At 40.4% G+C, this 15,844-nt stretch overlaps 1 protein-coding gene across 2 annotated transcripts in view; it reads left to right on the forward strand.

Moving 5' to 3' along the window:
- The window catches only part of LOC147233360 (interleukin-1 receptor accessory protein-like 1), a 235,907-nt gene that overhangs the window by 95,337 nt on the left and 124,726 nt on the right, over positions 1–15,844 (forward strand). For both annotated transcript variants that reach the window (XM_086148079.1, XM_086148080.1), the window contains exon 3: positions 443–722. In XM_086148079.1, coding sequence (XP_086004205.1) covers positions 443–722 — 280 coding nt within the window. The remainder of the gene's footprint in view (positions 1–442; positions 723–15,844) is intronic.

Consider the following 15,844-nt stretch of genomic DNA (forward strand, 5'->3'; position numbering starts at 1 on the left):
ATAATTCTTCAAACATCTCCAGAAAATAGAACAAATGTTCTTAATTTTTAGAAATTAAGACTATTTTTTTCTAGAAAAGGCAATATGTTTACATATATGTTTGCCATTAAAATAAAGTAGCTAAAATATATAATTTTATATTTTTACATTATTTTTATATTTTTCAAAATGAAACAGGACTATCGAAATAGAATTAACAATTTTTTCATTCACCCCTCAACACAGGTATGTGAAAAAATAACTACAAACAAAATAAGCCAATATAAGTTAAGGAGCCCCAAAGGTTTTAGAAGGCCTGCTGCAGCAGCCTAGTCAGCCTGCTGCTGAATTTGCACTTACTGTTTACCACTCATTGATTTTGTGATTTCTTTTATTTTTTCAGAGAAATATTATCGCTCGTTTAGCCCTGTTTAATTTAACTATTCTTGTCCTTCTTTTTCAGTGGAGGGCTGCACCGACTGGTCTGTGGACTACCTGAGATACAAGGTACTTCTCGGTGAACCTGTGCGGATTAAATGTGCCCTATTCTATGGATATATTCGGGCCAACTACACCCATGCACAAAGTGCAGGACTCAGCCTGATGTGGTACAAGAGTGCAGGACACGGGGACTTTGAAGAGCCCATCAGTTTCGATGGTACCCGGATGAGCAAGGAGGAAGACGCCATATGGTTTCGACCGGCAGAATTGGATGATGTAGGGCTGTATTCCTGCGTATTAAGGTAAATGTTCACATCATTAGCTGGACAGACTCAAGATCACTAACTTTGACTTTACATTCATCCACAGTTCAGATAAGGAATTAGACTGAAATATATAAATATTTTCTCAGCGCTTCCCTAATTAAGTACAGTTACAGAATTTGAAGCTGGAGGGTGTTAAAAAAAAGTAGGAGTAAACACCTTTCCTATGAACGGTTTGGTACAAGCTAAGCTGCTTTAGCCAACTCCATGTGCCTCTGTCAATTGAAACCCTGCTTTATGTATTAGCATAAAATCCAGCACAGATATAATAATAATAATAATAATAATAATCATCATCATCAGCATATTTTTGAGCTTTTACTATTCCATCAGCGCCTTCCGATTCGTGTGGGTAGAAATGGGAAGATGCCACTCGTTAATTTCATGTTCAGTGACATTTGCAGCTTCGCGTGATCGATAATGTCCTACATTCACGCCGGGCATCAAGCCTCGAGATCTGATTCTGACAAGAAGCGTCACCAGGCAGTTTTTACCATTTAGAGCCATGTTGTAAATGAAGAGGCAGCATCCAGCCACTGATCAAAGAGAGCATTTTGAAATTGTGCATACAGAGCATCCATCGCAACATTTTTTCTACAAATATTCCCATGCAAAATCTTTTCATGTGGTTGTTTTTTTCTTTAATTGTAGCTTTTGGGAAGGGAGGTTTACTTTCACGGTGTTTAACTTTCATCTCTAATTATTTGCCAGTCAAGCTGAATTTTTAAAACCCGTACCTTTGATAATGGTGCTGCCGCTGATGCCATATCTAGCTCTACTTGTCAGTGCTAATCAAGGCATCCTTGTGAAAACAGCTGCTTGTTGTGGCTGGTTGATGATGACTGAACCAGAACTGTTTAGATGCAGAAACAACATATTAATTGTCTGGATGACACTAAACCCTTTTGATGCCGAGTTTGAAGTGTTGACTCAAGTGATTATATTTTCAAATTTTTCTCTGCCTCCCCACTAGCTGATATGACAAAATGTTACCTGGCCTACTGAGGATTAAGATGTTGAGCCTCCATTCAGCACATATAATGGAATATTTCGTTTTCTTTACTTGATGAATTCAGTTATTTTCTCCTCACGATTTTACCTTTCAATTGTATTCCTGCAAACCTCCCACAAACTCATCCAAACTGCAATATATCAGCTTTAAAAATCACAGGCTCATGCAAAAGTTAAAAATATATTCCCGTTATTATTAAAGTGATGAAAAGCGGTCTTGTCAGTAACCTACTGACCTTGACTTTTTCAAAGCTGACTATCTATTGATTGCTGCCCTACATGCTTTTACTTAATCCAGAGGGATTGTCAAAAAAGTACTTAAAGCAGTGTATTTCCTATTTAAAGTCACGTTATCTTTTTTTGGAACGCCATAACTATGTTTACTGTATATATGGCTATTTTGATCCCAGTTGCGGGTAGGTCATTGTAAGAAACTGGCCAATTGTCCAAAATGATGGCGTATCACTTCACATAGTTGGGTGAATTTGTCTTCTGGTGCACACTATCACACCCCTCTTACCCCAATCCAAACGTACACTTGCATGCACATTTGTATATTCTTGATTATTGAGTAATACCTTATTAACCTTTCAGGTAAAGCGTCTTTTTTCCTGGATTGCCTCATTAGTCATCTAAATACAGCCACATACATTGACTTGTAAAAGGGGGGAAGGGCTTGCCTTTTAAAAGGCTTAGCTGGATTAGGTTGTTAGATAATGTGCACGTGTGTTTGTGTGTTTGCATGAGTGTGTGTGTGTGTGTGCGTGCGTGCATGACCTGTTTAGTTTAATGCAGTTTCCTGAACTATGCAGCAATGTATCAGAATATACCAAGGGGCCATCAAATTAGAATGATTCATTGCTCAGTATTAACATAACATGTTCCGTTGAGTGGCTCTCCAATAATAAGACCAGTGCTCAGTTCAGATAACTGACACAGCAGTAACTTCTGGAAAACTGATTTTCTGACGGCTGTCACACACCACAAACACTTTCGGGCTATATTTAGCTATAGCAGAGTGTATCTCAAAGTAGTAATAAATTCAATCAATTCCTATGCCTGCCTTTAATCTGTCAACATATGAATCTAGTTTTGTAAGAATTAAATTTCCGCCTTTGCATTCTTAAGACAATTAACCATTAATCTTAGAATGGCCGTGACAATGCTTTGGTAGTGGCATTTGATGACGTCACATGGTCCTCCATTTTGTGTGTCGACTGTGTGTTAAACCATGTGGGAATGAATTTGATTCCAATAACTCCGTAGCAGCATTCTTAGTGTTGTGTTAAACATGAGTCATTTCAATTCTTTCACCTCAGCCAAATCAGAGGATTGCTCTCTTCTTTTGTCTCTACAAGACGCTTCTATAGATGAGCAATGCTTGCATATGTGACATATCACACTTGGATTGGATTCTTGGCTGAATTTAGTCCTTGTTTTGGGCTCAACAGGATTCAGAAACAGGGAGGTCTTTGGTCACCGTCATTCTGTTTTATCCTGAGGATTGATGAGTCTGGATCCTCTACAAAATTAGTGTTGTTCATGTGGACGGAGCAGCAAATTGAAAGAAAGGTTTTCCCTGCAGACTACCTTGTGTTGAAGATTTAAGAGAAGGTATGATCAGGATCGCCTCTCTGGGATCATCATCAAATGAGTCACCCGCCAACAACCGCAAATTTATATGAATAGATTTGACATTCTCATGTATTTACATATATATTATAAAAATGGGAATTAAAAAAGATAACAATGAGTATTAACCCTGTGTACAATCTCCAAAGGACACATATGTCATGTCGACTTAGTTTGACTATTACCATGATATTTTCATAACCTATTTTCCTACCCCAGAGTGCATCATAAAGCTGGTCTGGCCAATAGTGCTGTTTCTCTTTCATTAGTCTTTCATGCATGAAGTAAGTGTATTTAATGCATTTAGTTGTTTGTTTTTTAAAACCTCCTCCTGAGTAACACCATAGTTGTATTTTCATAGCTATAGGTTGTATGACAACCAACTAAACTATTGAGTTGGGATTTAGGGGCTTTGTTCTACATTTTGAAATGGACTTCAAGAAAACTGGATTGCTTACATTCTATCTGCTCACAGGTCCTGTGTGCTTTTGTCTTTCTATTAAAATTGACTGAACTCTGAGATATAGAGAATCTGTGTTTCTACCTTAAAATACTGATTAAAAACTCCCACATTTGTATTATTATAATCATTGTGTTTTGTTTTATTTTTTTCATTTTTTTATGTAGAATTGAGCTTTGAAAACATTTGTGCCTACGGTCCATTTGCCTCAATTGAAATAAAGCTATCTTAGTAATTAGAGTCCCACTTAAAAGCTAAATCCAATCTAATATCACATTAAATGCAACATCATCAGACTTGATTTAGATGTGGCATTTTTCCACTAAATAAACACACTGTGAAGTACCAACATTATCTTTATGAGCAGCTTCAACATCATGAGGCGTAATAGAGTGAAAGACAGGCCTCAAAGATGTCAAATAGCTGTGAGAAATTAACCAAAATGCATAACATAATATGGACAGGCTCAGCACAGTTACTTTCAGTTGAAATAATCTTTTTCAAAATGGTTTCTTAATCAAGACCTATGTTGTTACATCACTGTTTTTTTCTGAACTCTGGGGCACTTTGGAATTAGAGGCTATTCCTGTTAACTAACCACAAATCAGACATCTACTAAGCAGCGCTACAAAACAATACTTGTTCAATTACCTAGATTTAATAAAAAAACAACAAAAACACAGCATTTAAACACAGATATGTAACTGTGAAAAAGCATGTGAGATAGCAAGTAGAAACGGATAGACAAATACATAAGGAATTGGACTTTTTCTTGAGGGAGAGCAGTGCAAGCAAACATTTTGTAATAAATGATGTCCAGTTGAAACACATACCAGGTGTCAGTTTAATAGTATTTGGGAAATATGAAATGAGTGATACAAACAACTGGATTTCATTTTTCCCGAAATTTACTTTGAAATGTCATGTTTAATCCGGAGGATTAAATGGAAATTAAAAATCATTAGCAGCAATGAAAACTTTGTTGTCCTAATACAACTTTACCCAAGGTCCCCTTTACTTTAAAGTACATGAGGTCTGATCACTCACTGGATATAATGTCGATAGAGATGTTTACAGCTTGGCTAGATATGTGTTAATGAATTGCAAGCTGGATATATGCGATTCATGTTAAAAGTTTTGTGAAAGTTGTAAGATTTCAATTTTTTTTTCTAGCTTTTACTTTTCAAGCAAAACTGCAGTAGTGGCCTGTCCCTAAAGTGGGATTAGCTGGTCCACCTTAAAGGTCAGTCTATCATAGATAAGCCTCAGCAAGTGGGTTTTTGAATCTGTTTCAGTTTGATGTTGTGGCATTTATCAACCCACAAAATGGTTACAACTGCAAGTTTTACTGAAGCAGACATAAAATCACAGCAAATGTTATTCATATATACATATATATATATATATATACATTCAAATAAATGATTTTGACAGCAGTTTGGGTAATGTTACACAATATAAATGCAATGATCAATTAGGCTATGAAAAACCAAACATTTTCATACACATTGTGATTACCTTTCCATTCTATCCCCCTGCCAGTGTGTGCACTTCTAGTGAAATAACATGGCATAAACACTATGCAACTTGTCTACCTTGAAATTTTGTGTCAGAGGCCTTGAGTTTCCAAAGAGACATTCTCCTCTCCTGTAATCACAAAGGGCAAATAAATAAATCAGCAGCACCAGCAGCCATATTTTAGCACTGACTGCTGATGGCTGCAACTTGGATTAATGTCACACCCCTTACATTACAAGCAGATGCAGAGTCTGTATATCATATCATATATTATTTTAAATATTACATCATGCTCTCAGACTTCCAATTCTGGCCTAATACACTGTAGTGCCCATTCTCATCTCAGTTGTACACTTAAGGGTGTCAGACTGTGTTTTCATACACTACCACACACATGTGCGGGCACTCACAATCAAAACCAAACACATACGCGTCAGTTCTATGTACCCTTGAGACCAGCTTCAACTGACAGGAACTTAATGCGCATCCAATTTGTATGTAAAACCAGGCCAGCCCTTAACACATGAACACACATACACACACTCACACTCACACACACATACACACACATACACACACTGGGTATCTAGGCCTGTCTCTTGTTTACACACAGATCTGCCAGCATTACAGTCATATAAGAAGGAATGCTCATGTCACATATAGTAGAGAGCAGATGAGCTGCGCTCCGTGTCAAATCGAGGTCAGCACTCAGCTGTTTCAGATGTTGTACCCTGAGGAGCTCTGTCATAGGCAGAGAGGAAAAAAAAAAACATCTGCAATGGTTGAGTATGTCACTTAATGTAGTGGGACAGAGACACACACATGGCCCATTCATGTTCTGCACATCCTCCTCCGTTCTCCTGCAGGTGCTTGTACGAGCAAATAAGCATCACAGAGTTGCTAATTCTCCATTTTCTTCTGCAAAAGCAGAAACAGCTGCGTTAAACCATGTTTCATTGTAATCTGGACATGGAACACCCCTACCAAATTGGTTCATGGTATTCTGGACAGCTGATGCTCCGGGTCAGTTTGTTGCTACATGTACTTGCTATCAATGTGGTCTATTTTGAGGTAAACTTGTCTAACATGAAGTGGGATGCTTGATTCTATTTTTAAGTCACTGCAATAGGACATTTACATTTGGCATCACCCGACTTGACAAAACATTTAAGACAAATTTGTGGTTAGTTTCAGCCTCAGCAGAATAAATTGTGTTTAAAAAACAATTCAAAGGCTCAGTGATATAACTGTATAATTTAACAGGTTAGACTTGCAACTATCATGTGCTGTATATAGAAAATAACAAGAACAAACAAAAGCAAAATGCATTACTCACACAATGCGTGCGTGTATGTGCACATACACACATATAAATACACACACACAATATTGATCCATAAATGCAGGAGAATGTCAGATTAAGCACTGATATAGCAGAGCAAGAACAATTCCACTTCTTGCCGGGGAGCTTATGCTTTACCTTTGACCCTATTCATTCATGTTTGCATGATGCCACTGCTTCACTATTCCATGCATGCCCTGAAACACATGGGCTGTGACCAGCAAAGGACAATGGGAGGGAAAGATAAAGGACCCAGTGTACATGGCTACATCTCACCTGGCACTTTTGCACATACATACTGATCAAAAAGTGCCTCAAAAGACTCCTAGGTCACAGGCATGTTGACTGCATTAGTATTCGCCAGCAGGGCAGGCTGTTAATCTCTCAAGGAAATGACAGTCAGAATGGGGCATCTGAAACACTCTGTCATTCAGTCCCAGTCATGGCCTGTCCAATTGATCCAGGCCAGCTGTCAAACCCCATGAGAAACACTAAACTAGGGAGCGGCAGGGAAGCCTTGTGCCACCATTATTGATGGGCTATAATATAGGGATGTGCTTGCTTTATAAGATGCCTAGCAGGAGACAATCAGTCAAATGTGGAATGTAGCATCACAAAGAACCTGTGTGACTATGAAGACCTGATTGATGTTTCGTCATTTCAAGCACTGTCACATTGATAAAGTCGCAGTAATTGAAATGTTTTCTCATGGTTGGTGTTTCTCAAGTCAATCATCGGAAATGTTAACCCCTTTGCCACATTGACTTGTGTCTATTAGAGCAGCGACTCTACTCCAAGCTCCATCCGGATGACCAAACTTCTCACACTATCTCTAAAGGAGAGTCCGGCCACCCGGCAGAGAAAACTAATTTCAGCCGCTTATATCCATAATCTTGTTCTTTCGGTCTTTACCCACAGCTCGTGACCATAGGTGAGGGTAGGTCCATAGATCAACTGGTAAATTGAGAGCTTTGCCTTCTGGCTCAGCTCCCTCACGACAGACCGGTACAGAGTCCGCATCACTCCAGATGCTGCACCAATCCACCTGTCGATCTCCTGCTCCATCCTTCCCTCACTCCCCGAGATACTTGAACTTCACTTGGGGCATGACCTCTTCCCCGACCCAGAGTGGGCACTCCACCTGTTTCAACTACTTATCCACATCCTGGCCGCTTCACATCCTGCTGAGAACCGCTCCAGTGAGAGCTAGAGATCATGGCCTGATGAAGCCAACAGAACCACATCATCTGCGGCCACCCAACCAGATTCCCTCGATGCCCTGGCTGCGCCTAGAAATTCTGTCCAAAAAAGTAATGAACAGAATCTGTGAAAAAGGGCAGCTCTGGCAGTCCAACACTCACCGGAAATGTGTCCAACTTACAACTCCCAATGCGGACCAAGCCCCCACACTGATAATACAGGGACCAAACAGCCCATAAGGCAAACTCCCCTGCCCCCTCGAGGACCCTGCCAAGGGTTTAGAGCTGGTCCATTATTCCATGACCAGGACGAAAACCACCAGATGGTGATCAGTTGACAGCTTTGCCCCTCTCTTCACCAAATTGTCCAGGACTTGTGGCCACATGTCCGATGATACGACCACAAGGTTGATCAAAGAACTGTGACCAAAGGTGAATTGGTGCCAAGTGCATATATAGACACATATATGCCTGACCATAGGGTTTGTTGTGGACAATCTGTAATGAGCACAGAAATCCAATAACAAAACACAGCTCAGGTTCAGATTAGGGGAGTCGTTCCTCCCAATAACACCCTTCCAAGTCCCACTGTCTTTGCCCACGTGAGCGTTGAAGTCTCCCAGGAGAACGAGGGAGTCCCCAGTAGGTGAATTCTCTAGCAGCGCCTCTAGGGACCCCAAGAAGGGTGGGTAAACTGAACTGCTGTTGGGTGCATAGCCATAAACAACAGTCAGAACCAATTCCCCCCACGAAGGCAGAGGGAGGCTACCCTCTCATCCACAGGGTTGAACCCTAACGTACAGGCGCAGAGTCAGGGAGCAATCAATATGCCCACAACTGCCTGTTTCTCCAGATTAAAGAAAGTCCAGCCCTTCTCGAGAGGCCTAGTTCCAGACCCCACACACGTTGAGGTGAGTTCAACTCAGCACAGGCTCCTTCCCTGCCAGAGAGGTGACATTCCGTTTCCCAAGAGCCAGCTTCTGCAGCTGAGGGTTGGACCACCAAGGTCCCCGACTCCGGCCACTGCCCGGCTCACACGGCACCTGACCCCCTTGGCTCTTTCTGAGGGTGGTGAGCCCAGGAGAAGAGGGACTCTTTAAATTCTTTCAGGCTGTGCCTGGCCTAGCCCCATGGGTGCAGGCCCAGCCACCAGGCACTCACCATCGAGCCCTGCCCCCAGGCTCTGCTCCAGTGACCCACATCTGGCCAAGGGAAAACTTGGTCCAAAGTCTTTCTTCTGCATTGGTGGTCTTCTGAGCCACACTTTGTCTGGTCCCTCACCTGGGACCTGTTTTCCTTGTGTGAACCTTCCAGGGGCATAAAGCCCTCGACAACATAGCTGCAAGGATTACTGGTACTAGCAAACCTCCACCATGGTAAGGTGGCAGCTCAAGGAGGGGGCTCCAAAAAAAAAGATTTTTTTTTTACATTTATCATATCATGACATTTTGAGCAAAAAATTATCTTCTTCAGAAAAATATGTTTTTATGTTATTTTGATAAGCATCTTAGGAAGACTGTATTTTTGCTTGAAATGTCATGTTGCTATGTTGTTAAGCTTTTCTGCCCTGAGTGTCCGTTATAGTGTTAAATGAAATTTGATAGATCCTGGTAAATGCTGTGATAAGAAGATAAAGATAAAGATAAACTTTATTGATAGCCATAGGGAAAATTCTTTTGTCACAGCAGCTAACGGTTATAAGTCTCAATAAATATGGACATAAATATAAGTAAACAGACAATTAGAAGGCAGTTAGAAAAAGCAAAAGACTTGTTTGTCTAGTATAGCTCATAGTATGTCCTTCACCAACCCCCCCGCCACTGATTGGAGATGGTCCAGAATCAGTCGCACCACCGAGCGGGCTTTCCTCATTAGCTTGTTGAGCCTATTGACCTCACCTGTCCAGGCACTATCCCACCAGCACACTATAGCGACAAGAGTTCACTGGCTACCATAGACTGGTAGAAGGTCTTGAGGAGCCTGCCACAGATGTCAAAAGAGTAGGTGAGAAGATGCCTGAAGAATGGAGACGAAGTGTGATGGTGCCCATTTTTAAGAATAAGGGTAATGTGCAGAATTGCAGCAACTATAGAGAGATAAAGTTGACTAGCCATACAATGACGCTAGGGGAAAGAGTAGTGGAAACTAGACTGCAAGCAGAAGTTAGCATTTGTGAATGACAGTATGGCTTCATGCCTAGAAGAAAGTACTACAGACTCAGTATTTGCATTAAGAATTCTAATAGAGAAGTACAGAGAAGGCCAAGAAAAAGCATACAATAGGGTGCCAAGAGAGGAACTCTGCTATTGTATGAGGAAGTCTGGAGTGGCAGAGAAGTATATTAGATGTTTTGGGGAGACTAAGATGGCTCGGTCATGCACAGAGGAGGGATAGTGAATATATTGGTAGACAGATGCTGGATACGAGCACCAGTTTGTGAAAACTCATTGATGAGTAGGGGTGAAGTCCCACCGCCATGAGCTCCACATCAGGGGTGCACACAGAGGCCTTGACAGTGATATGACTAGGATTGCTCTATTTCCTGTTAATGTAGACAAGGCCCTCCTCCTTCATTCTTGCCGCTCTGCCTCCCCCCAGTTCACACGTATCAGCGTGAAGCTAGGCAGATCAATGGCACTGTCAGGTATGTTCACCTGTAGCCAGGTGTCTGTGAAGCACAGCATGCTACATTCCCTGTAGACATGCTGGCTGTTGACGAGGGCCTCCAGTTTGTTGGATTTGTTGGCAAGCAACCTCACCTTCCCCATGATGACCAAGGGCAGGAAGGGGTTGCATCTCCCGTCTTTCTCAGTCCGCTCTCTCACCATCGCACTGGCTTTCCTCCCCCAGCAGGTGCTCAGCCATAGCTCCTCTGGGTTGCACACAGCGGGGAGTCCAGCTCCTTTCCCTGGATGGAGAATTTCCTCCCAGAAGTATTTTATCATTTTTCTTAGTTTTTGGAGGGGGAACACCGTGGCAAGCAGCACAGTGCACCAGAGAAATGGTAAATATTCCCAGCCGCGAAAGAGGATTGAACAGGTAAATAAATAAGTCCAGAAAGTATAGAGATTGGGGTAAAAATAGAAAATAGAAGGAGCTGCTGCGACAGGCTGCCATCTTTCAGCATCATCTTGAAAAAGATATAGAGTGCAAGATATACCAAGATCAAAACACAATAACATCGCAAAGCTCATCCAAAGTTTCAGCCCCAGTGACCAGTATTTGTTTGACAGTCTCCTTTGAGATGTCATTTCCTCTGATACCCAAAAAATTTCTGCATGAGGTGCCTTGCTTCACTTCCAAGGCAGCAGCAACTGCCATTGCTGGTTTAAATGAGTCCGTAGGTAATTTGGAGCCGTGACCTTCATCTTTCTCCACCATTTGTCGCTGTATTATCTTTGGATTATTGCTGAATAATTCACCCTCACGGACCTGTTTCAGTGGGAGTGCAGTGCATCGGCTTTGAAATAAATTTGATATATTTTGAATTTAAATACTCTGCTTCCTTTTTATATTGCGTTTTGGTAGCGGTGCAGTCCCCAATTCAATACTGTTAATTCAGATCTATTTGACTCAGTAATATCACTGTTAAATATTCTGCGTTAGCCACAAAGTTACTCACCATCATCCCATGACGTTGTGAGATGCATTCCAGTCACCCCAAACCAGTTTAGCCTTTGGTGTAGTGAATCCACCTGCTAGAATAGTTAAAGAGGACACTGGAAAATTACGTAGCCTCCAGATCGAGAACAAGATGTACTTGTAGTATCACTGTGTAGTCTAACCAAAAAGCAGAACTCTCCGCTGATACAAGGGGACACGTAGAGTGATATTTACTTGTTACCTTATAAGAAAAATGAGAACCACACTTGTATAAAATGAAGTGGAGCAAATGGTTGTGACAAGACAGCAACCAAGAGGAGAAATTTCTTGTGGGCAGAACAGATATTTAATGCAAAAGGAACATTTGCAAGGCAGATGCTACAACCCTGCAATTCCATTATAAAAATCAAAACTCGCCACATAAGGCAGGAAGCTATGTATGTCCTTCGAATCCTTCGATTCATAACTGAAAATACACCTGTCTTCTGTGTCTCTTTTTCACAATCAATATCCATTCCATTTCATTTTGCCAATACGGTTTTATTTTTGCTTTTTTTTTTTAGCTTTGGTTATTTTTCACAGAAATGTCAGGGAATGAATGGTTACTTGGCATTTAATACACTGGTTCAAAGCCTAAAAATAAATAATAAAATAGGCACTAATATTACATTGTCTTGAGTAATATTATATAATTAATCAACTAATTATATAATTATATCATAATTAATTGATACATAATTTTCTAATATTAAATTGTTGTGGATGCCACGAGAAAAGAAAATATGGCATGGTTCATCCACATAAGGACTCCATCGATTATATCCCCAGCTCTTAAAATTTGTATTTTGTTTCTACTGTGATATTCTACTGATTTAATTTATTTCATTGTGGTTATTTGCCTTTTTGTTTCCACTGTTTCTCTCCTTAGCTTCCTTCCTACAAAAATCTACTAATTTTACAGCAACTATGAATAATGGTGTTATTTCCAGTACCTGAATGCAGCACTAGTAACGAGCAAAAATGTATTATCTGGTCAGCTAGTGGTCAGCAACACAGCTAGTGCTTTAGTCCAGAGCTTACAGGGGGAATTAAAGAGTTGTCATTCCCCTGACTTAAAGTCCATCAAAATTATGAAACAATAATGCTATATTTTGTTACTTTCACCTAATGCATACATTTCGCAAACATTTTGTAATGTTTATGCTTTTATGTTTTCAGATAAATGGAAAATTGTACTGGTGGTTCTGAAATGACAAATCAGACGATAGCAATAGCCATTTTACCTTATGTCCTACTGACACCCACCATAAATTGATAGTTGGCTTTCAGATACTGTCATAACCAGAGTTCCGAGCTGCTGGAGTTGTTGAAGCTCAGCATGGAAACAGTGGTGGGTGAGGAGTTTTTTTTTTTTTTTTTGGGAGAGATGGAAAAGCATTGTTACATTTCCATTTGCTTGTTATGGCAACCAAATGTAAACCAGTATAGTAACTAATAACTACACTGCAGATGCACCGTAATATTGAAGAATAATGGGAGCATACAATGTCCATGTAATTACTGGTCTTGATCAAAGCTTGTAAGGCATGGGTCTCTGGCTGCATTGTGTGCACATGAGGGTCTCAATTTAAATATGTGACATGAATTTACAAAGGTGCTTTGATAGCTAGCCTATAGTTGATAATGATCCCTTACTTTCACTTTTCCCTACACAAGTATACGGCAGCTGCTCCTTCAGCACAGTGTTTAGAAAGCCTTTTATATGGCTCACTGTGGTTTAGGTTTCCAGCAGCCATTGTGTGATGATGTATGGGCTTCTGTTTGGACTGAGCCCACCTTTTACACTTTTGTTTATACAGCAGCATTATGTGGAAGTGTGAGCTCAGCCAGACATTCACCGTAGACAATTCACGTACAATAGCTGTGAAAATGGTGCTGCAGAAAAGGCTGGCAGCAGAAAATTATCATCTCATCTCGTACCCATACATGACAGCAAAAAATGTTTCCAATAATAACAACAGAACCCCAATTTTTTTGTCATCCTCTTTCCTGGATGTTGTAATACTATGAATTAGTTTATCCTTTTTTTTCCAATCAAACCTATAGTATAGTTGGGTCTTGGTTTTAGTATTCAAAAGATGCCTCAACATCTGCTTCTAAATGTGTCATGTTTTATTTCAACAAAAAATGCTCCATATGTAATGGTCATTCGATTTAAGGAATAAAAAGTTGTTTATGTTTCAGTCTATTAAAGTTCAATTCCATACTGGCTTGAGAAAAATATGAACGATTGCCATAGAAACTAACATCCAAAAGTGCAATGACGTCAAGTTGAAAAATATATAATTCAGGGATTTTAGGTCCAGTTGCCGTAAATAAAACACTGCAACCTCTGTGGCATCGTATTCTTAAAATATCCCATGCCTTTTGCCCTTTTTCTGTCACCCAGCAAACAAAGCCTGCTTTGTGGAAATAAATCTGCAAGATGTATGCATTATAGTCCCATATAAGGAGTCTCATTGAATGCCCTTCACACAACATCTGAATAGACATTTCTCACACACTTGATTCCTTTTGTATAAGCCAAGCTCCAAGCCAGATGGATAAAGGGAAAAGCAGGTTGACTGTGAAGGTGGCTGACATTGTGACTGAAATTAGCTGTCACATTAGGCATGAACAGGAGGCTGTAAATGACCTTTCCTCACCAATGGATCTTGGTTTTTCATCATGGACACATACAAGTATAGTTCAGAATACAAGTGCGGGCTTTATCAAATCCATGTTACATTTTCAGTTAAAATGTTCTGAATAGCGTTCCTACTAATATCCTCATACCCTTACCGATGAAATCTTTTTTCACTCACATCCTGAGCTCAGCTTCCAAATACACTGTGGCTCTTGGCCCTTATAGTCTCTCCTGGAGTGGAGGAAGTCATCAAACAAGGCGCCAAACCATTGCTATCTGATAGCAGGGGCGCTGACCTTCTCTTCCTCATATCTGATGGTGGTTTATCTGCCAGACAAATGTCAAAAATACCATTCCCCAAGCACAATCACTTTGGCAACAGAGCAACCAGCCTGTCCGCTCCCCCTCAAAACAGGATTTTGAACAGCGCAACCCCAAGCCAGACATCTGCAATACCACAGCTGTCAGTCAAACTGGATATAGGATAAAAACTCACATAGCACAGCTTAAATATAAAGTCTGGCTGCAAAGAGTAATAGGAATGGAAACAGATTAACGCTACCAGTTAAAGCAATCACTTGATTTTTTTTTTTCTTATTCAACCCTGTATTTCTGAATGTAAATAGCACAAAGTTATGCAACCAAAATGAGTTTTGAAAAGTTATATAGTAAAACATATCACCTTACTAAATTGAAATGCAAAGGGTCAGGAATGTTTTTCACACAATTGTCTAAAGTTCTGTTGAGCCCTGGTTTGTGTTTAAGGGAGTGGTGAGAGTCAGGCAACTAGAATTGATAGGAGTGCTTTGGTTTTTGCTAGATCTTTGTGTCTGTCTTCTGTCCTTTTGGATATGTTCTAAAGAGTCCAAGAATGGGGTATGTCACCAATGACATCCTCCCTAGTGCATTTGATGTGGGTGTCCCTGACAGAAGACAGTGCCCCACTCTCCACCTCTTCCATCTATGGGATGTCTTGATTGGAGATACAGGCTCATCCATGGTTTTTCCACGTTTCTGCCTTTAGAAACAGCCATTGTAAAGGAGGTGGTTTTTATGCAAATGCCCAGCAAGGCACAAAGGGGTCTCTTTTGCTTGTTTTCTCACTTACCAGGAGTGGAATGCAAGAATTAGTGGCAATTAAAGGCATTTTCCATTCAAAGAAAAAAACCCTGATCAATCAATGTTAGTACCTCTGTGAAAGTTTGTTGTTTTATGGTTTTTACTAGGACCATGTTTAAACCGTGTGGCCCCTTTTTAGGGGGTTGTAGCTACTGGCGCTAACAAAGCTGTTTATTGCCATTGAAAATCCTCTGACCCAAACTGACTGCTTCAAAATCTCAGTGTTCATTTGCTTTATACATTCACCCAAAATGGTTTCAGAGACTTCTTTATTCAGAAGTAACAAAACAAAAACTAGTCACCTTCCTCTGTTGGTAAATAGCATGACATTGTTCAATGCAGCATGCTCAATAATTCTCTATACTGTGTAGAAAGCAACACAAACCTCATCAACCTTTTATAACCTTGTATCATCCATCCCAGACCATAGACCTGTCATTGCAATATAACTCAAGCAGCAGCATTGCTCATTTTAGACCAGCTGTATTTGACATGCATAGCAGTAAAGATTCTCATACATTAGACCCAGAG

The sequence above is a fragment of the Fistularia commersonii genome, chromosome 6, assembly GCF_037954325.1.
Source record: "Fistularia commersonii isolate RoL2024-O1a breed Wild chromosome 6, RoL_Fcom_v1.0, whole genome shotgun sequence".
Taxonomy (NCBI): domain Eukaryota; kingdom Metazoa; phylum Chordata; class Actinopteri; order Syngnathiformes; family Fistulariidae; genus Fistularia; species Fistularia commersonii.